The sequence below is a fragment of the Heterodontus francisci genome, chromosome 2 (genome assembly GCF_036365525.1).
Source record: "Heterodontus francisci isolate sHetFra1 chromosome 2, sHetFra1.hap1, whole genome shotgun sequence".
In the NCBI taxonomy this organism is placed as follows: Eukaryota; Metazoa; Chordata; class Chondrichthyes; order Heterodontiformes; family Heterodontidae; genus Heterodontus; species Heterodontus francisci.
This window is the reverse complement of record NC_090372.1, coordinates 181,037,717-181,059,655: the sequence shown is the minus strand read 5'-3', so window position 1 is coordinate 181,059,655 and position 21,939 is coordinate 181,037,717. Positions and strand designations below refer to the sequence as shown.

The window sequence follows — 21,939 nt, the reverse complement described above, 5'->3', positions numbered from 1 at the left end:
TGTTTGTCAGTTTTTGGTCATGCCCTACTAACCTTTACTTCCATGGCTTGCATTCCTTCGCCTGCCAACGTCCATTTGTGAAGTCCCTTAGGATGTTTGCCTTTACATTAAAGGCACTATATGAATGCCAACTTTTGTTTGAATTGCTCTTCAGCTTGTTGTATTGTATCTACGCCCAAATCAGTTGGGGTTTTTTTTTCCATAGAGACAATACTCCTCTAAATGTTGGTACCATCATGCACATTTATACAAAGTGTAAATGATATATTTTGTCCCTGAACTGTTAAATGTTGATGCTACGAAGTTATTATTTTTTTTTAAAGAAACGTAGGAACACTCAATTACTTATCTAAATCATTGAAATTTACAGCAGAGTCTCCTGCCCCAGATCATATGGTACTGGGAACCCTCCAACCTAGTCGACTTCTCCTGGCTCCTTTGCACCAATCAGCAGCAGCGTGATCCCAAAGGTACCAGGCTCCTCTTGGGGTGCAGAAACACCCCTTGGGAGTGAACGATGTGCTTTTCCTTCTCAGGAGCATCCAGCATGGAAATACAGTGACCTCTCAGACCCCATGTTCAGTGATTGAGGTCAGTGGGCAGCAGCAGTTACTCCATTCCTCCAAACGCTGCAAGTCTATCAACCGCACTCTGAGAAAACAGCCAACAGGTTGTCTCGCTTTCTCCAAGAAAAAGGCCAGATAAATGCAGGTGAGCACCTCCTCCTCCCAACAATGCACTGCTCCAGGTGACCCTGCTGGCTTCGAGTAGCTTAGAAATAACCTCCTTGGAGGCCTCAGACACATGCTCAGAAACTCAAAGGGCGGGCTGAGATGTACTGGCAACCAAATGGCACGAAAGACCTGTCTCTCTGGGACAAACCCAACAGTAACACTGGCCACACCACAAGTCCTTGCATTTGGGAAAAATGGAACAGGCAGAGCAAACATCCACTGGGAAGCATCCTATCATTTTTCTTCACGTACAGGCAAAGAAAAATTCATGCATTAAAATGAGGAAACAAAAAAGGTTAACATGTTTGACCCTATATCCACCATTAAACAATTTTTCCGATGTACTCCCCAGAGACATCTTACATAGGTTTATCACAGCTTGGGAACCTCTGCCTTAGGAGTGTAGGGATTAGCAGCTTGTACATAGATTCCAAGTTAAAGAAATTCACAATCAAGGTCCTCTGAAGCATAATCCACAGCTCAAATTCTTAGAACTGTGGTAAGCCAATCTAAGACACCAGATCCTACTCACTTCAAGCAAGATGTGCAGTAAAATGTTACATCTACACTCAAGCAGCATGGACAAAAAAACAATCTTTTTGACACACGGTATGCAAGTTTAACACGATTACACAGCTTCTTCCCCAAATAATAAAGCAGCACATTAATAAAAGCTGTGTGCTAGTAACCACCCCAGCCTCACCCCACCGCCCCCCCCATCTCAATGATGATCTGTGCAGTTGCCTACCCTGGACACTACACCACCAATACAGACAAATGCACCGTTACTTTAAATGTTGTGATTTTCACCAGACTGCAACCATTAACTTGTTAAATGTTCACAAAGCTAAAGAATATGACAGTGCACATGCAAATGTTGTCCCTTTGTTTTCTCTCCATCAGGGAGGCCAGCCAAAAGTACTCAGTGTGAACAAATACAAGCAGTTAACCCAAACTGGCTCAACTTGCATTAATTTTGGTTTGGAATTTGATCAGTGCTCATGCCAAGAAAGCATACAAAATCATTCTTTAACTCACGATTAAATCAAACAAATGCTTCAGAGTGAAGATTACAAGTCCTTCTCCTGAAGAAAAAAAAATGCAATTATTTTCTCGACCAAATCTTGCTCAAGAAAATCTTTCATTACTTCATTGGAGGAGACGGTGTTGTAGTGGTAATGGCACTAGACTAGTAATCAGAGGCACAGGTTCAAACCCCACCACACCAGCTGGTGGAACTTAAATTCAATTAATAAATAAAAATCTGGAGTTGACAGCTAGTTTCAGTAATGGCGCCATGAAACTATCAATTGTCATAAAAACCCATCTGGCAAACATTCATGAGTGTCTTGGACAAGTCAATGGAACTAGAAAAAAAAGTTTAAAAATTGAACATGGTATTCATATTAATTGACATCTTAAAAAAATTCACTCTCAGGGCACATGCATCACTGGCAAGACTGGCTTTTATTGTCCATCCCCAATTGCCCTCAAGAATGTGGCGGTAGGCTGCCTTTCTGACTTGCCACAGTCCATGTTCAGTAGGGAGTTCCAGGATTTTGACCCAGGAACCATGGAGGAATGTACAACATACATCAAGATAAATGTATAATTTGAAGAGAATGGTGCTGTCATCCATCTGCTACCTTTGTCCTTCTATGTGGTCAAAGTTGGTTAGGAGGTGCTGTGCAAAAAGCCTAGGCTACTTGCTACATGGAGTGCATCATGTAGATAGTACACATTGTAGCTACGGTACACTGGTAGTGCAGGGGTGGACATTTAGTCTAGTGGATGAGGAGCTAATCAAGTGGACTGCTTTCTGCTGAATGTTATCAAGTTCTTGAGCATTAGAACATAGAACATTACAGCGCAGTACAGGCCCTTCGGCCCTCGATGTTGCGCCGACCTGTGAAACCATCTGTAAAGAAATTACCTCTGACATCTGTCCTATATCTATCACCCCTCAATTGTTGTAGCTGCTCCATTACACTCCTGACTTGTGCTTTATAGGGGAAGAGACTTTGGGGAATCACGACACGAGCAACTCACCACAAAATATGTAGCCTCTGACCTTCTCTCGTAGTGATTGTATTTAGGTGGTTCTCCAGTTTTTTTTCCTGCTCAATGGTGACCACCCCACATCGCCCCAACTTGATGGGGGACACAGAGCTAGTAATGTAATTGAATGTCATGGGGAAATGGTTAGGTTCTCTTTTGTCGCCACTTGTGTAGCATGAATGTTATGCCACTTATCAGTCCAAGCCTGGACGTTGTTCAGATCTTGCTGTAAGTCAGCATGGACTGCTTCAAAATCTGAAGACTTTTAAAATCGAACTTAATATTAGCTCCAATTCTAGGTTTATGATTGAGGGAAGGTTGATGAAGCAGGTGATGGTATTTGGGCCTAGGACACTGTCCTCAGGAACTCCTGCAGTGATGTTATGGGGCTGGGATGATCAGATTGTTGTAGGCCAATCATCCTCTTTTATCCCAGGTATGACTCCAGCCACTGGAGAGCTTTCTCTCCAATTCCAATTTGTGTGTTTTATTTGGGCTCCTTGTTGCCACACTTCAGTCAAATCCTGCCTTGATGTCTACCACTCTACCCTCTCCTCTGAAGTGATTCTCCAAAGTGATTCAAGGATAGAACTCTGCTCTTACGCTTCAACATTTTATGCATCAAAGTTAGGTTGCATTTTTAGCGTTCTATTGGACGCAGATCCAGAAAAATAATGAAAAATGGTATGAACCACTGAGAACTATTCTTGTTGGCAGACTCAATGAGGCCAAAATAGAAACCTTTGCTGTAGAGCGTTTCAGCTTGGCAAAAGGGAAATGAACGGTCATGACTTCATACACTTCACAGAAACACAAGCCCCATTAGCCAATCATAGCAAAATAGACATGCAGAACCAAATACTGTGGAATCAGTTGCTGAATTACTGGTTCCCCAATAAGTTTAAGCACCCAGCAGGTCTAGCAGCATCTATGGAAAGAAAAAAAGTTAACATTTCAGGTCTGGTGACCTTTCATCAGAATTCAGTTTCTCTCTCTGTAAATGCTGTCAGACTTAAGTATTTCCAACATTTTCTGTTTTTATTTCAGATTTCCAGCACTTCGTGTTTTGCTTTTGTATTACAGTGTAAGCACCATCTTGCTTTCAAACAGTCCAGTCCTGATTCTAAAATATGAGGAACAAAAGTCTGTTTAAAAAGCCAATTTTTCACTTACTTGCAAATATAATGCAAGGAGGAGACAAAGACAAAAAATATACAACAACATTTTCACCTCTGACTGCTATCCTGTGATTTCTGCTCCAAAGTATCTTATGGCATTAATTATTGAGGCAAAAATCCTTGATGCATTTCAATAAGCGGCAAAGAAACCCCAGCACTCAAAACAAATTGTGTCCATTTCTGAACTTGGGAAACAAAATGTCAACCCCTCACTAAAATAGAAGACAAAACACTTCTCTTCATATTCACAACTTTTTTTTTTACATGATGTTTGTAAAAAGCATACACAAGAAACTACCTTCATATGGGTGCAAAATGAAATGACAACACATTTTCAATACTTTTACTGATTCAGAGACCAGTTTTACTCCCTCAGTTTTAGTCTACTGAAACTGAGTTAATATGGAATGCAAAATAGGTTCACAGCCAGTAGTACATTGCTCTGGATGAAGGCAAGAAACATGTCAATAACGAAAGAAATTCAATTTCAGAATCTCAACAAAAAAAAATACAAATTTTAAATAGCAGCAATAAGGCGATACCTGCAATCTTCCCATCCCAAAAACATAATTTAAGTCACCTCGTGTCTTAGTACTCATTTTACACTCAAACATCACATTTTCCCAGTCAGTCCACTAATGGATAAACTGACTAGTTATACTGTATGCTTAATTTTTTTTTAAACCCAATTTAAATTACTGCATAATTTATTTAGTAGCTGAACTGCTTGAAAGGTACTAACAGATTGTTTGAACTATGCAGCTGAGTTCAGAAAACAAGGTCACTACTCCAAGACACTTTTAAAGTCACATCAAAATTAAGTTCTTATAACCTGCCATAAATAACATAACTACACGATTCAAATATAATTTTATCCCAACTTGGAATTAAAACAGAGACTTCAAAAACACAGTTTTTAAAGATTTCAAATTGCAAATATTTCCTTTACAGAGCAGGCATGACTATAACACTAATCTTTGATTTTCCAACAAACATTGTGCATAAATTTGGAGAATTTTCCCACAAGCTTAGTATGAAAAGACTAGTCCCTCCCTATACAGAAACCAGTGAATAGACCCTTTCTTTTAAGGCAGAAACTGTATGAGGTACAGCGAACAAACTCCCAAGGTAACTATGCCTTTCTCCCAGTGCTTTTCTACACGTAGTACACAATAGTTGAAAAAAAAAACTCAAATTCACACTGACCATGCCAGAGACAACTTAAGACTTAGCCAAAAACAAATAACCATACTTATTACAAGAACAGCTGCCAATTTTAAATTCACTAGTACAGGAACAAAATCCTCAATTTTTAAAACAATTACAAAAAAACAATGTTTATTTTGGAAGGAAGTCAACAACTTGAATACGCTCCTAGAAATTACTGAGATGGTAAGTTGAGAGATAATTTCAATGTTCATTACTAAAGCCCAAAACAAAGGATACTCTTAGTACAAAAAATGTGTAAATACACAGATTTGTCTACTTGCCTGATACTCAAGTTATGTGCATTTTCTACAGTAACACTTTTTCTTCTCCCACCCTCTTTTAGATAATGCAGTCCTGAGCATAATACTTATTAGTTGATCAGTTTCATGTGTAGGGAGAAAGAGAATACTCTAAAAAGCCAAACAGAAAATAAACACCAACTTACACAGCAGATGCCCAGAACCTTGTAAGAAATAACAAGAACCCCTCCCCCATCCTCCACAACAGAAAATAAACAGAAGGATAATGCTCAGGATGACCTACTGCTTTGTTCCTTCCTTCAGGCACATTCACTGAAAAAGGTCTAAACACACATCTGATTTGACAAGCATTCAGGTTGACAAAGGATGCAGTGAAAGTGAAATCATACCTAAGGCATTCAGAGTCTCTGGGTCAAAGGTCAACTAACAGTACCTCAGATGCTTGCTTCTTACTGAGTTTGGTTAAAAAAGGAATTTTCCTGAAAGACATACTTTTGGAAAAGTATCTCTTCTGAGTTTCAAATATATATGCAGGACTGTTCCTGTAGCCAAATTAGTCCTTTGAAAAGTGGATATAAAAGATCCCATGGCATTATTTCGAAGAAAAGCAGGGGAGTTCTCCCCGGTATCCAGACCGAATACTTATCCCTCAAATCAACATCACAAAAAGAGATTATCTGGTCATTATCACATGCTGTTTGTGGGAGCTTGCTGTGCACAAATTGGATGCCACGTTTCCTAACATTACAACAGTGATTACACTTCTAAAAGTAATTCACTAGCTGGAAAATGCTTTGAGACATTCGGTGGTCACGAAACGTGCGAGATAATGCAAGTCTTTTTGCACTTTGGACTGAAACAATTAAATGCAATATCCTTTCTCACGTACCCCCTTTGGTTAGAAACACCAACCTCGTTGCAGTTCACAGGTTAAAGTTTATTAAGCCAATAAATATGAAATCACCAACACAATGAGCCTTTAATGCAAAAAAGGTTTTCAGCAGATTGAGGACTGAATAGCTGCGGTGCATGGTCACATAGCACTTAACTCACTTCTGACACCCATGTTTAACAATAGTTTGGATTGGTGGGATAAAATTGTCATTGCCTTGGCCAGAAGTGAAATAAATGCCATGTGACCATGCATCAGAGCTCAAAGCCACTGATTATTCAGTACAGACGAGATCATTTAGAGAAACAAGAAGGGCAACTGGGTATGGGAAATACTGAAGCAACACTTGAGTACTGAGCTTCAGGTAGAGACAATTTGGGATGTATCGTACAGAGTTTTGTTTTGCATCTGGGCATGCTTGACACTGACACCAAGCTTCAAAAGGTAAATGGTGCATTCCAATCACTCGTGCCATCATTAATGAGTGCAAAGTTTCATACAAACTTAAATAATTAGGTTCATTTATGTTCACGGTATTCTAACAACTTCTGAAATCAGATTGTGTAAAGCAAGAGTATTCACACCACTAAAAATTTTGACCTCTAAGATAATTTTACATAGAAACATAAGTCATCTGCCTTGCATCCACTTTACTTCAAACTGTGATGTGGCATTCTTCAGTTCTTTGATCCTCAACTTTTCAGTGCCTGTATTATTCAAGTTTTATTTCTCAATTCCTGTCTTGAACCCACAGCTTGCTTCTCTATACCCAAGTTTAGAAAGTATAAATTTCAAACTGGGAAAATGATAGGAAACCCCTACCTAAACACCTTTGATTTTAATTTCTTGGAACAAAAACCTACTCATAAGAGATGCAGGTGCTATATTGCTAGATGAAACTAAATTGTCAAGTTCAAGATTATAACAAAATAAACTGATACTTAGATAAATTGCTCAAACGTCAAACATTAAGAGCAACAAAAGAATGTGCAAACAATTACCAAGTTCTGAAATCTCCAATTGGCAAAAACAAAATTGAAAGCCAATTGCTTTAACCTGGACAGAAAAAAACTACCCTAGTGGGCAAACAGAGCATACGCACACACTAGGAAAAAAAATTAAAGATTTATGACTGCTCCAATAGGATTAGCGATACCGAGCAGTCGTTTAACACTATGTGCCATAATCAGTTAACTAGATTTGTTTTTCTGCTGATGGCAAGGCAAGAATGATTTAAACGGATGTAATAACACTTTTCTTTTTAAAAAAAAATTTGTTCCCTGCGCCCACCGCATTTGTTACCTGTGCGCACGTCCTGCACAAAAACCACCACCCAACACAAACACGCTCATTCCTCCCCTCCTCCACTAGCTTCTCTGCAGGAGCTTCCAGGCGTCAATCTAATCAGATATTAACGACCGCTACACCCCTCCCCAACACACACACACAGGGAACGACACACCGAGACGAAACACACACTAGGGCGTGCATGTCGAGATTAAAAAAATACAAAAAAAATTACATACCAACTGCCTCCTTTCCAATAACCAATATGCAATTCCAAAATAAAATCTAAAAAGCTTCGATTAAAAAAATGTGAAGTGCCTTTAACAAATTATGACCGTGCAAAAACACAAAGGAAAGTAACCTTACTGCAACCATGGTAAATAAATCTCTCCCATGAGATTGAAGCAGACAGAGGGGGCTGAAACTAACACCATTTCTACCTGCACAAGTTGCCATTTGCTGCAGCCTGTCAGCTCGGCTCGACACGACAATCAGGAATCGCTTTCTCCTGCTGAAAGGAAATACTTTTTTTTCCTAAAATTCCGCTTCAATCCCACATTGTTACTTGAGTTTAAAAAGCACACACTAAATAAATATGCAGGCGCCAGGTTTTCTTGCCATTTTTAACACGTAGCAGTCCCATTTTTCAGGTAAACATGTTTACATCGCTCTCCCTCCCTTCTCGCTCGCTCGCTGTGGCAGGCGCACATGTCACAATTTCGTCAGCAGGAAAAGCCCATCAACTTAGCATCAACCATTAGGGGAAAATATTTTTTCATGTAAAAATATAAAATAGCTAAAATTGTTCTAAAAGTACACACCTTAATAGAAAAATGTGTTTTTTAAACTTTGTGTTTGAAGTCTGGTAATGACACAAAAGGCATTAAAATTCGGGAGGAGAGATGCTATCACACCGTTAGCTTGTATTTCCTTAAGGGGGAAAAATCCCTACCTTTCTAAATAAAAACATAAAATCATTGCAACTCTGGGACTGAAATATAGCCGACACCCTGAAGAAGGCACTCTTCCCTACAATCATCTTTTAAGAAACAAAACGCACTCACAATAAAAGTTTAAATAAGCAAATGAAGGGAAAAATGCAACTCCTTCCCGGCTGTAACGTAAATGTATTCCTTATATAGCTTTTTCAGCCAGGAGTCCGAGTCAGTGAAGCAGGCCAGAGGCCCCGTAATTCGCTCAAACCGTTACCACCCATTTCGGCACCAAACAGGTACCAAAGATAAGCTTCTCAACTCAACCCTTCCTTTAGAATAAAAGTAGAGAGAGGGAGGTAAAAATAAAACTTCACCAAACTGTTGATGTTTACACCAGAACTACGGGCGGCCGGGGGGGGGGGGAATGAAAAGAGAGAAAACCTTCAAACAAAAAGTCTCGCTTCCTCTTTTAAACACTTTTAACTTCGACTGCATCAGGTAATAAGTTTTTTTTTTAAGATTATGGTATCCTTGATAGACAAAAAATGAATAAATAATGCGTTTGACCCGCCTCGCCTTTACACAAAAAGGAAGTGGCAGCAAAGTGCTACAGTTTTAATCTATTTTTTTGTCTGTATTCTCTTGTCTAATTCGCCCTGGGGTCGGTGAAGTGGGAGAGGGAGGAGGCTCTGACTGAGCAAGATAAAGAGCTGGGAGCGGCGGCGTATAACGGTCCAGGGCCATGAACCGCTAGGCGACGGGCGAGAGAGAAAGGCCAGGGAGCAGGGGGCAGGTAACGATCCCACACAGACCAGAGCAAGAACTGCTCGCCTCCCAACTTTAACCGCACTTTCCTTATTCCCTCCCCAAACAACAACCACCAAACTCCAACCAATAATAATAATAAAGCCCCGCACTGGGACGGATCTCTCTCGAGTTCCCGATTTTAAATCGGTTACTCTCTCCCTCGCACAGTCGAGTTTATCCGAGTTAAGTTTTTCTTTTGTTTCTTCTCTTTTATACAGCCCCCCCCCTCCTCGCCCCTCTCTCCCCACCTCCCCACCTATTCCTGTTCCCAGGGAGTAGGGAAAGGTTGTGAGAGGAGGAGGAGGAATGGGGGGGGGGTGGTGGTGAGGTTTGTGAGGAAACCCAGCCCCGCTCCCCAGCACCCGATGCAAAGCTCACCGTTTTTCCTCCTCGGGTTTGCCTGCTTTCTGCGCTTACACCTGGGGCCATCCGCCATGATCCGCTCGCTCTCTCGTTTCATTGATAAGCGCTGTCAAATTCCAGGACGCGTGCAACCACCCCCAGCCTACTTTGCGACACTTTTATTTTTTTTTTCCTCTCTCTCGTTTTGCGACACACCTACCTTTCCGTCGCCCCTGCTCCTCGCGCACTGCCCCCTCCCCGCCCCAGGCACGCGGCGCTTCCTCTGGGAACGGCAGGTTGCCCTGGAGATGGTCTCTCTCTCCCCCCCACCCCAGTCACACACACTCCTTCTTTCTCTTGAAACATTCGGGTTTGCGGCAGAATTTGAATGCAGCGCGGGAAATTTAAAACTGAGGAAAGTACCCAAGGTATGAAATACGGGCGAGAAAGCGACTATGTGTCATCAGCGCCACCAACAAGCACCGTACGAGGGGGAAATTCTACTTATATAGAGAAATATCTATATACTGAAATATTGATATACAAATATAGATATATACCAATTGATTTATATGTGTACTGAGAGATTATTTCCAGAGAGAATAGCTAGGTCACTAATTTAAATTAGAAATCAATTTAAGGTGACAGTTTTTAACACTTGGCACCTTAATTCACAGAGCGTGGTTTGAAACTAGCACTCTGCAAATGAGAAGAGAGACGGTGGTGTGTAATTGTAAGCATGTATCGTACGTTATTTTAAGAACAGATCGTAATGTATTAATTACCTTGTCACAATTTTGACATTTAGTTTGCCTACACGTGCAATATCTACTGGCAAAGGAAACGAGGGATTGATACGTTACACAATAAAGGTTGGTAAAAACGTGAACACACGTTAATTTGATGATCGTGAATAAAATCATTTCCCATTGTGTATGAAGTTATTTTTTTCTTGAGAATCGCTTCTGGGGCAGAAGATAATGCTAACATTTTGCGCGTTCCCAAGGGATGAGGACATGAAACGAGTAACAATTAAAATTAAAGTGAATAAATGATTTTTGTAGCTATCTTGCAGTACATAGGGTTGACTATTCTAACGTTGGTAGGCCAACGTTAAGTCTCTTTTACTAATGCAATCGGATTCACTCTATAAATGTTAACGATCATAGTTCAGCCTTGTACAAATCTGTAATCTTTTTCCAAACACAATTTGAAAGCTGGCGTTTTTTTAGTGTCTCGTTGTCGTCTAAGCACTGGTAAACTCCATAAAATAGTAACAGGTCCAGCTTGATTAATTATTGTAAAATAAAGGGAAACTTGTATTAGTCAGAGCACAAATTGCCAGAAATTACAAACAAGTTACTGTCAGCTCCCACCTCCACTAAAACAATGTAACTTTTGAAGAATATAAAACCATAATCCAATTATTTTTATCTGAAAGTACTTTGACGTAAGAAAACGTTTGTGATCTAAATATCTGAAATCTTAATTTGTAATACTCAGTACTAAAAACCTGGCAGCAATCTCTACTCAAAAAGGGTTACATACATTGACCCACATAGCAAAGAGTGTCAATTTATATAGCATTTTTTGTTTTTGTTTCAGATTTCCAGCATCTGCAGTATTTTGCTTTTTATTATACTTTATTAAAAGCAGCATTACTTGTCAATCATAGACTGGAGTACTTTGGAACTAATTAATTTTGCCCAGAAGCCCAATTAACCCTACATTTTATTTTACATATTCATTGTTTTAGTTCTTTTACGCACCTTCCAATGAGTACAAGTTTCTGGGACTAACACGGAAACTGTCGTTGAATTTTCTTGCGTTAGGGTTACTACAACATTTAAACTGTGACTTGTTCTATGGCGTGAAGGGTACTGTACAACGAGAAAAAGATGCTTTATTCTATCTTCAAGACCCATTTCCAGTATTCGCATCAACACATACGAAGAGAATTCTGCTTAGCAGCGTATTAATAATTTTGGCAGGTGAATTCCGATTGGAGTAGGTAGGTTGCCAGGAACTGGGCGCTGCAGTGAACTCGGATCTGCATTCATATCCAGTCCACACTGGTAGGGTGAAAAGCTAAACTGCTTTCACTGACAGGACCTTGGTCATTGGAGACCGGGAAGTAATGAGCTCCCAAATCCCGCTGGCTTCCCGCTTGTTTAGCATTGCTCGTATCGCACAGTCACACAAATTTGCACAAAGCTTCATTTCTGTATCAGATCCCATGTAAATGACTGGGTCAGCTCGGCAAATCCCAGTTTACACAGCGCAAGGGCAGTGCACTCAGCTTGCCCATTTTAAAATGGCCGTTAAAACCCAGTCATGTTCTGTCCCACTGGGAAGGTTTTTCTTACAGCAAAGACGGGGGAAAAAGACTTGTATTTTTATAGCTGCCTTCTCATGTCCTCGGGACCCATCAATGTGCTTCGCGACCAAAGAGTTACTTTTCAAGTGTAATTAGTACTGTTATGTAAACAACTGTCGCAGCAAGGTGCCACAAAGAGTAAATGAGATGAATAAGCACGGGTTTTTTTGTGGTGGAACTGTACCTTCGGTTTTGCTGCAATTGCATTGGAAGCTATGCAGAACAGTTTCAGTGCGCTGCGTGGTAGAACAGAGGCAAGAAAACTCCCAACTTTTATTCTTCTGCCTCGTTCCAGACGCCCACAGGGGACGCCAGCAATTTAAATAAATTTGCAACCTGGTGACTGATGCTTTATTTTAACACTTCCATCATCTTTCTCACTGAACAGCAACAGCAGCATGGCAGTGCTGCCTGATCTCACCACATTACTGGAATTCCCGAAGTACAGACAGTAATTGAAATCCCTTGCTTCTACTGATGTAATTTTGTCTTCGATCATTATTGCTACTTTTCCTCATTCCACAATTTCCCTGTCATTCCTAAAGATTTTTTCCCCAAAATATGCTTTATTCATAAAGTTTGTAAAAGTACATTACATAACAGTTCAAATTTGATATTACATTAAGTGCGATACAGATCAATTTCTTTCAATACAGTACGTGAGGTGCCTCACTACACGTTGCTATAGGCTGCAATTATTAGCGCTCCATCATGCCTAGCTTGTAACCAGTAATAGCTGCTACATCCTATCTTTAAGCTGATTGCATACTTCCAACTCAGTTGCTTATTTCTTATGCTGTATGCATTTGTGTACAGAACTCTTATTTGGGTAGTTGTCTCCTGCCTATTTGCCTTGCTGGTGTTTTCCTCATACTTCTTCACTTACTGAATTTCCCCCTCTCAATCCCTCCCTGCAACCTGCTACAAATCTTTCTCCACTGCCCTATTTACCCTTACCACAAAAACATGAGTGCATATAAGACTGGCTGCCATTGATAGTGGAGCTGGATTTGTCTAGTGTTTAATTACCAATGATATGGACAAAAAGTGTGACAGATACATTGAGTAGCAAGTGATTACCCTGGGGGTAACAATACAGGTAGTTAAAAAAGCCCAGGTGATGAATTTGGGAGACAATCCATGTTAGCATCAGGTAATAGATTCTTCCACTCCTAGGTGGTAAGCAGCAGGAAATTTTCTTGCCCATGTTTGACCTGATGCCATGCAATTCCATGGGGTCCAGAGTCCATGTTGAGGACTCCCAGGGCCAGTACCTCCTGGCTCTATGTTTATTTCTATTGTACCGGTGAGATGGGATTCAATGGAGCCTAAATGCCCATTGTAACATTGTAAAAGCTGAAACACAGTCATGAGTATAGAAGAGAGTATATTTAATGCTAATCTGCAACAAATAAAGAAGTCAGCACCTTGCCTTCCTACTTTTCTGTCTCTCTCCCCCTCCCCATCTCCCTATCTCTCTCTCTCCCTATCTCTTTCCTTCATCCTCCTCACAGAACTTTATGGGATTTGCCTTATATTCCCGGGAATGGGAGGTAGCACAACCCAATGCTCAGAAATGTAGGCTGCTTCCTGAGAAGTGGGCGCACACCTGCAGGAAACACTTTTGGTGGTCGTAGACCAGTTGCATATTGATGGAATGGAAGCCCTTCCTGTTGATGAAGGTAGCTGGCTGGTCCGTGGAAGTCTTGATGGCCACATGCGTGTAATCTATCACATCTTGCACCCGGCAAAATCCAGCGATGACCCCGAACCCAGTGGCCCTCTCTGCCTGACTGTTAGGGTCGGTCCGGTAGCATACATAGTCGCCGGCCCTCTTGTATAGGGCATTGATCACCTCCTTGATGCAGCGGTAGGCTGCTGCCTGGGAGACCCCATACTTGTCCCAGTGGATCCCTGGAAAGATCCAGATGCGTAGAATTTGAGTGCCATGGTGATCTTCAGGGACACTGGCATAGGGTGACCCCTCAAATCCCAGAGGTTGCAACTCGTCCTGCAGCATGGCACATAAGTCAATGACAGCCTCCCTGGAGAGTTTTAGTCTTCACTGAAAATTGTACTTGGACATTTGGAGGTAGCTGATCCGTGTCTGGTACACTCTGGCGTATGTGGGCCACTCTTGGCAATGCCGGCTGCTGCTGCTCCCATTGTGGAGCTTCACGGAGAGGCGCAACAGCCTCTTGGCCCTCTCTCTGTCAGCGGCACTGTATCATGCCATGGGGATCCAAAAATACAGCGTGTATGAGACCCATGCTAGGTGATCTGTGGGCCTGCAGATCGCTGTCAATGCAGACAACCCTGCCTTGGCAACTGAGCTTTTGACAAATCTCTCGACAGAGTCACTGATGACCCTCAGTGCCCACCCTTACTGATAGCTGACCCGCTCTTCCAGCAGTATGAGCGACCAAACATATCACACAGCAGTGTGGTATCCCAATATAGCCCACCAAACCCACATTAAAACTTTGCAGACCCCAGACCCTGAACCCCATTGCGGTGCTCCCGAGACCCCGAACCCCCAAGTGGTGCACCTCAGACCCTGACCCCACTAGTGGTGCACCTGAGACTGCGAACCCCCTTGCAGAGCCCCCAAGATCCCAAACCCCTTTCCGGTTCACCCGAGATGACAACACCCCTTGCAGAGACCCCAAACCCCCTTATGGTGCACCTGAGACCCCAAATCCCCTCGCAGAGCCCACAGCAACAATCTAACAATGGCCTCTGCACCTCCCTCTTCCCCTATCCAGCAATGCACATGGCTGCCTCCCGGTCTCGGTATTGAAGCCTCTTGCCTCAGTGCCGCTAAGTCTTAATGGATGTGAACCCGAAGGCACATGAGTGCTGCTCGCCGTCCGTTAAATGAAAAGCCAATCATTAAATCAAGGATAATTAGATTTAAATGCATTTTAAAAAGCTGCTCAGCAATTTAAAATAGCTTCCCATTGGGGTGGCAATGCTTTCGTGTCACTGACAAAATCGAGGCAGATGGTTCCGATATGATTCTCCATTCCCTCACGCCACCATTCCTGCCTTAAATGGCCACATTAAATTCTACCCTGTAGCTGCAGTGTTTACCATCTACAAGATGCATTGCAGCAACTCACAAGGCTTCTCCGACAGCTTCTCCCACACTCACAACCCTCTACCACCTAGAAGGACAAGGGCAGTGAGCTCATGGGAACACCACCGCATGCAGGTTCTCCTCCAAGTCACCACTATCCTTGGAAATATATAGCCATGCATTGTCGCTGGGTCAAAATCCTGGAACTCCCTCCCTAATAGCACCTTGGGAGTACCTTCATTACATGAACAGCAGCGGTTTAAGAATTATTCGAAGAGGTGACTAGATGTGTAGATGAGGGTAAAGCAGTCGACGTAGTCGACATGGACTTCACTAAGGCTTATGATAAGGTCCCGCATAGGAGATTGGTTAAGAAGGTAAGAGCCCATGGGATCCAGGACAATTTGGCAAAGTGGATCCAAAATTGGCTTAGTGGCAGGAGGCAGAGGGTGATAGTAGAGGGTGCTTTTTGCGATTGAAAGCCTGTGACCAGTGATGTACCACAGGGATCAGTGCTGGGACCCTTGCTGTTTGTAGTGTACATTAATGATTTAGACGTGAATATAGGACGTATGGTCAGTAAGTTTGGAGATGACACGAAAATTGGTGGTGGCGTGAATGGTGAGGAGAAAAGCTTTAGATTACAGGATGATGTAGATGGGCTGGTAAGATGGGAAGAGCAGTGGCAAATGGAATTTAATCCTGAGAAGTGTGAGGTGATGCATTTTAGAAGGACTAACAAGGCAAGGGAATATACAGTGGGTGGTAGGACCCTAGGAAGCACAGAGGGTCAGAGGGACCTTGGTGTACTTGTCCATAGATCACTGAAGGCAGCAGCACAGGTAAATAAGGTGGTTAGGAAGGCATATGGGATACTTGCCTTTATTAGCCGAGGCATAGAATTTAAGAGCAGGGAGGTTATAATGGAGCTGTATAAAGTGCTAGTTAGGCCACAGCTGGATATAGCCCTAGAAGGATTATTGTTTAAATTTGAAAACATACCAATCAGGAGGTACAGTTACTTCTTTAGAAGACCAAAAGAAGTTACAAATGGATATTGATAAAGTGGAAGAATAAGTTAATAACTGGCAGATAGAATTCAGTGTCAATGAGTGATGCATTTTCTTTAAAAAATACAGCAGTAATTATACTCTGAATGGCATGTGTTATTTATGACCATTAAATAATAACTGAGAATGTTGCAATAATGAACAAGTTCAGTATGTGCTACCTGACATAATTGTACACGATCATCATTGTTACCTTAACTTACAAACACCTAAGGAAGCTATATGAAAATGTTAACATCTAAATATGCCAGAGGTATGTCAATGCAATTTAACAAATATTATTGCATAACTGCAATTATTACAGTACTGTAACTCATAGCAAGTAATAAAACAGCATAAGCCGAACTTCATTTCACTCCGCACCAATACATGTTTTGTGCTATGAATGACAAAAATAGTAACTGAAAGAACTATTCCTTGTTCAAGTATTTAGTCACCGTTTGCTTTGACTCTTTTACAGGAGTCTCTGAAGGACGTGTGTGTTGGAGAGGGTAAAGACATAAGGTGAGAGCTGATGATAGCACATGTAAATTTTGTGGTCATTTATTATTGTAAATTGTTGTTCAATGTTCAGAGAATAACAGATCAATTATTCAGTAGTTTTTAATTTCACCACAGAAATATGATGTTTCTGTAATTTTGGGTAAAATAATTTACAAAAGCAAATTGAACTCTGCTGCAAAAGTGCTACTACCATTTATTTACAATATTTACCATTATGTCTGAACCTCAACCTAAGATAAGTGGGCTATCACTAACTATACAATAGATAGAAAAGATGAGCACACATCTGATCGCAGAGCCCATGAACATACGAATGTAAGAATATAAGAAATAGGAGCAGGAGTGGTCCATTCAGCCCTTTGAGCCTGCTCTGCCATTCAATTAGATCATGGCTGATCTCCCTCTATGGCAAGTATATCTTTTCTTAGGTAAGGAATCCAAAAACTGCACACAATACTCCAGATGCCATCTCACCAAGGCGCTGTATAATTGCAGTAAGACATCTTTACTCTTTTATGACTAGGTCTGAAAGGTGTCTAGGGGTCTTTTACTGTCTTCACCTGGTCTTATTGTAACAGGGTTTAATTTTAAACACACTGTGTTTTGAGCTCCCCCTTAGTGAATCCTTGTTCACCACTTTCCAATTATAAGGCAAAGAATTGAGCATAAACAGGCTCTCTTAGGTTTAAGGAAGAAAAATGAAATTTATTAAAACTTAAACTCTAATACAGTTAACACCTACAGATATACGATGCACCCACGCTAGTATGCACATGTGATACACACATGCAAATAGGGACAGAAAAGAGCAGAAGAAAAATAAAGTAGAGAGATTTGAGGCAATATCAGAAGAGTTTCTGGTTTACTGTGCTTCGAGCTCAATGTAGTCCTTTTGTAAGTAGTCTTGCTTTTTGTTGGGGCCCAGTATTCTTCTTAAACCTTGTTCACTGTAGGAGACTTTTCTCTCTTGGGGTTCATGTGTCTTCAATGGGTCTTCAGTTCCATGAGAAAGAGATGGGAGTGGACAGGAGAGAGGTCTTTTCAGTCCAGGAGCAAACAGCTTTCTGAGTTTCAGGCACTCTGTGGCAAGTTCAAATTCAAACTAAACTGATCTGACCATGTCTTCTGTGTATTGGAGAAGCAAGGACTGGGTCCTTGGTTCCAACTTTGACTGCTAGCATGCAAAAAAGGTCTTTCCGGTGAGGGGCTTGGCAATTACTTGTGATAGGCCCTCTTTTCTTCCCAGCACCAATTTTAAGTTTTTAATGGCCATGTGACAAAATAATGTGTGCCTCATTCTTGGCAGGTGGGGGCCTGCATGACAACTTCTGTACTCAAGTCCTCTTGTAATAAAGGCCAACATACCATTTGCCTTCTTAATTGCTTGCTGTACCTGCATGTTAGCTTTCAGTGACTTATGAATAAGGACACCCAAGTCCTTTGAAGTTCAACACTTCCCAGCCTCTCACCATTTAAGAAACAAAGTGATTCCTGACAATGCAGTGGCCCACTTATATCATCAGAGTGCGCCAAGTGCGCACATTTTTTTTTATTCGTTCATGGGATGTGGGCATCACTGGCTAGGCCAGCATTTATTACCCATCCCTAATTACCCTTGAACTGAGTGGCCATTTCAGAGGGCTTTTTAAGAGTCAACCACATTGCTGTGAGTGTGGAGTCACATGTAGGCCAGACCAGGTAAGGACGGCAGATTTCCTTCCCTAAAGGACATTAGTGAACCAGATGGGTTTTTACAACAATCGACAATGGCTTCATGGTCACACGAGACTAGCTTTTTAATTCTAGATTTATTAATTAAATTCAAATTTCACCATCTGCCATGGTGGGATTCGAACCCACGTCCCCAGAGCATTAGCCTGGGCCTCTGGGCTACCAGTCCAGTGACATTACCACGATGCCACTGCCTCCCCATGCGCAGCTACATCTTGCCAGGACTAAGTGGCGTGTGCACAGGATGATGTCATCGCGCAGCGTCAACGTCATCGCATATCCGCGCCTGGTCCATCTTCGCGCATGCGCAATAACGCATCATCAGGTACCCAGCCCACCACTCGGCTGGAGGAAGCAGCTGAATGGGAGACTTTGAGGCTGGAGCTCGATCCCCGTCACTCGGTCCTGCCCACAGGCCGCCCTCCCCCCCTCGGCAACTATCTCCAGGCTTCGACACTTCCTCCCCACAGCCGCTCGCACCAGACCGCACTGCTCCCCCACTCCCCTGGCCGATTGTTCCTCGCTTCGGCCACCCGCTCTCCAGCCACTCGCTCCCTGCCCCCCTCCAGCCACTAGCTCTACGCCTTCACTTGCACCCACTGTGGGAGAATCTGCCGGTCACAAATAGGCCTAACTAGCCACTAGCGGGCCTGCAACCGATAAGTAGAACCTTCCCAAAATCATTGTCTGTTAAGAAATGCCAAGGAGAACCTCACATTTCTCCACATTGTATTCCATCTGCCAAATTTTTGCCCACTCGCTTATTTCCAAATCCCTTTGAAGCGTCTTTGCATCCTCCTCACAACCCACACTTCCACCTAGTTTTGTGTCATCTGCAAACTTGGAAATATTACATTTAATCCTCACATCCAAATCATTGATACAGATTGTGAATAGCTGGGGCCAAAGCACTGATCCTTGCGGTACCCCACTAGTCACAGCCTGCTAACCTGAAAATAACCCATTTATTCCTACTCTCTGTTTTCTGTCTTTAACCAGTTCGCAATCCATGTCAGTATATTCCCCCCAATCCCATGTGATCTGATTTTGCTTACCAACCTCTTGTGTGGGACCTTATTAAAAGCTTTCTGAAAATCTAAATGTACAACATCCCCCTTATGTATTTTGCTAGTTACAGCCTCAAAAAACTCCAACAGGTTTGTTAAACATGATTTCCCTTTCGTAAATCCATGTTGACTCTGCCCAATCCTACCATTAATTTCTAAGTGGCCAGTTACCACATCCTTTATTATATATTCTAGCATTTTTCCCAACAACTGATTATAGACTAACAGGTCTGTAGTTCTCCGTTTGCTCTCTCCCTCTTTTCTTAAATAGTGGGATTACAATTGCCACTTTCCAATCTGCAGGAGCTATTCCAGAGTCTATAGAATTTTGAAGCTATGAAGAGAGACTGGATAGGCGAGGGTTGTTTTCCTTAGAGTAGAGAAGGCTGAGGGGGGACCTGATTGAGGTATACAAAATTATGAGGGGCATAGATAGGGTATATAGGAAGAAACTTTTTCCCTTAGCGGAGGTGTCAACAACCAGGTGACATAGATTTAAGGTAAAGGGCAGGAGATTTAGAGGGGATTTGAGGAAAAAAAATTTCACCCATATGGTGGTTGGAATCTGGAACACACTGCCTGAAGGGGTGTCAGAGGCAGGAACCCTCACAACATTTAAGAAGTATTTAGATGAGTACTTGAAGCGCCATAGCATACAAGGCTACGGGCCAAGTGCTGGAAAATGGGATTAGAATAGATAGGCTTGATGGCCGGCACGGACACAGTGGGCCGAAGGGCCTGTTTCTGTGCTGTATAACTCTATGACTCTATGAAAGATGACCACCAATGCATCTACTACCTCTACAGCCACCTCTTTTGACACTCTGGGATGTAGATCATCGGGTCCAGGGGATTTATCTACTTGAGTCCCATTAATTTCTCTCGTACTATTTTTTTACTAATATTAATATCTTGCAGTTCCTCGTTTACACTAGTCCCTTGATTCTCCATTATTTCTGGGAGGTTTTTAATATTTTCCTCTGTGAAGACAGACATGAAGTATTTGTTTAGTTTCTCTGCCATTTCCTTACTCCCCATTATAAATTCTCCTGACTCTGCTTGTAATAGATCCACATCAGTTTTTGTTAATCTTTTCCTTTTTACATACCTATAGAAGCTTTTACAATCTGTTTTTATGAACCTTTCTAATGGAAGGTCATCAACCTGAAACATTAACTCTGTTTCTCTCTCCACAGATACCGCTAGACTTACTGAGTATTTCCAGCATTTACTGTTTATTTCAGATTTCCTGCATCTGCAGTATTTTGTTTTTATAGTTCTGTGGTGTTACTTATCGACAAAATTGAAAAAAAAAGTCTTTCTTCCTGTAATTGTATTTCTACTTGAAAGATTCCAAGGACCTCTGACTGTCCTTGCAAGCCCTGGACTCTTTGACCTTCCTTGCAAATGCCAGACTCTCCAAACCTCCGTGTATTCTCTGGACCACTCCAATATATTTTGCCATCCCTGGGCGTTTTGGTCCACCTCACAAACTCTTGACTTCTACACTATTACTCTAACCCCAGACTGGTCTGGTTACCTCTGCTCACCAGAACTTCCTCTAAAAACCTAATTGTCATGCCTAACTCTCTGGCTCTTGTATCATAATCTAAGGTTTAATCAAGCATTCTTCTGAACCCCTTCTCCCCATCAGCCTAGGCCTGGCCATGATCCACACTATCTTCCTCCTCCTGACTCAAACTCCTTTCACCTTCCTCACTCCCTTTCTTTGTTTTCTTTTCACAACATACATCCCTTAAATCCCACCCCTTTTGATTCTATTCCCTAGTCAACCATTACTCCTGTGATTCCCTCAGGCTTGTATTTCTTCTCAACAAGGCCATTGCATCACCCACTCCTCAAAAAGCCCACCCTTGACACATCTCATCCAATAATTGCCAAATCTTTAACCTCCTCATTTCCAAAATCCTTGACCATATTGTTACTTTCCAGATATGTGCTTTAGTCTACCCAATGCTGTCTTCAAACTTCTTTTTGACATCACTCTGGTCAGTCACCAACGATATCCTCTGCGGTTGCACTCGCATCTTGTTAATTCTCCTTGTCTTCTTTGACCACGCTGCAGTATTGATAATGCTATTCTTATCTGCTATTTATCCTCAGTGAGCCATTCAGTGGGAATACACTTGCATAGTTCCAGACCTACTTGTCCCAATGCAACCAATGTTGGTTTCTCATCCAGCTCCCGTATGGTCACCTGAGAAGTTTCCCTTGACTGCCCTCCTCTTTCTCATTTACAAGCTGTCCCTCAGAAACATGATCCATAGATCGGAGGTCAGCTTCCACACAGTGATGACACCGAACTCTAACTTTCGACCACTTTCTCAACTGCATGAATATCTCTGTGCTGTCTGACATTGAGTTGTGAATGAGTTGTGATTTCCTGCA

At 42.0% G+C, this 21,939-nt stretch overlaps 2 protein-coding genes across 13 annotated transcripts in view; one reads left to right on the top strand and one right to left on the bottom strand.

Moving 5' to 3' along the window:
* The window catches only part of zeb1b (zinc finger E-box binding homeobox 1b), a 214,801-nt gene extending 204,938 nt beyond the window's left edge, over nucleotides 1-9,863 (bottom strand). Inside the window, exon 1 of the mRNA XM_068014511.1 lies at nucleotides 9,739-9,863. Coding sequence (XP_067870612.1) covers nucleotides 9,739-9,820 — 82 coding nt within the window. The 5' untranslated portion in view covers nucleotides 9,821-9,863. The remainder of the gene's footprint in view (nucleotides 1-9,738) is intronic.
* znf438 (zinc finger protein 438) overlaps nucleotides 8,778-21,939 on the top strand; it is a 380,009-nt gene continuing 366,847 nt past the window's right edge. For 4 of the 12 annotated variants that reach the window (XM_068014502.1, XM_068014498.1, XM_068014379.1 and 1 more), the window contains exons 1-3: nucleotides 8,859-9,051; nucleotides 10,511-10,574; nucleotides 16,689-16,732. The gene's annotated coding sequence lies outside the window, so the exon portion shown is untranslated. The other 8 variants (XM_068014419.1, XM_068014451.1, XM_068014399.1 and 5 more) reach the window with 7 other exon arrangements.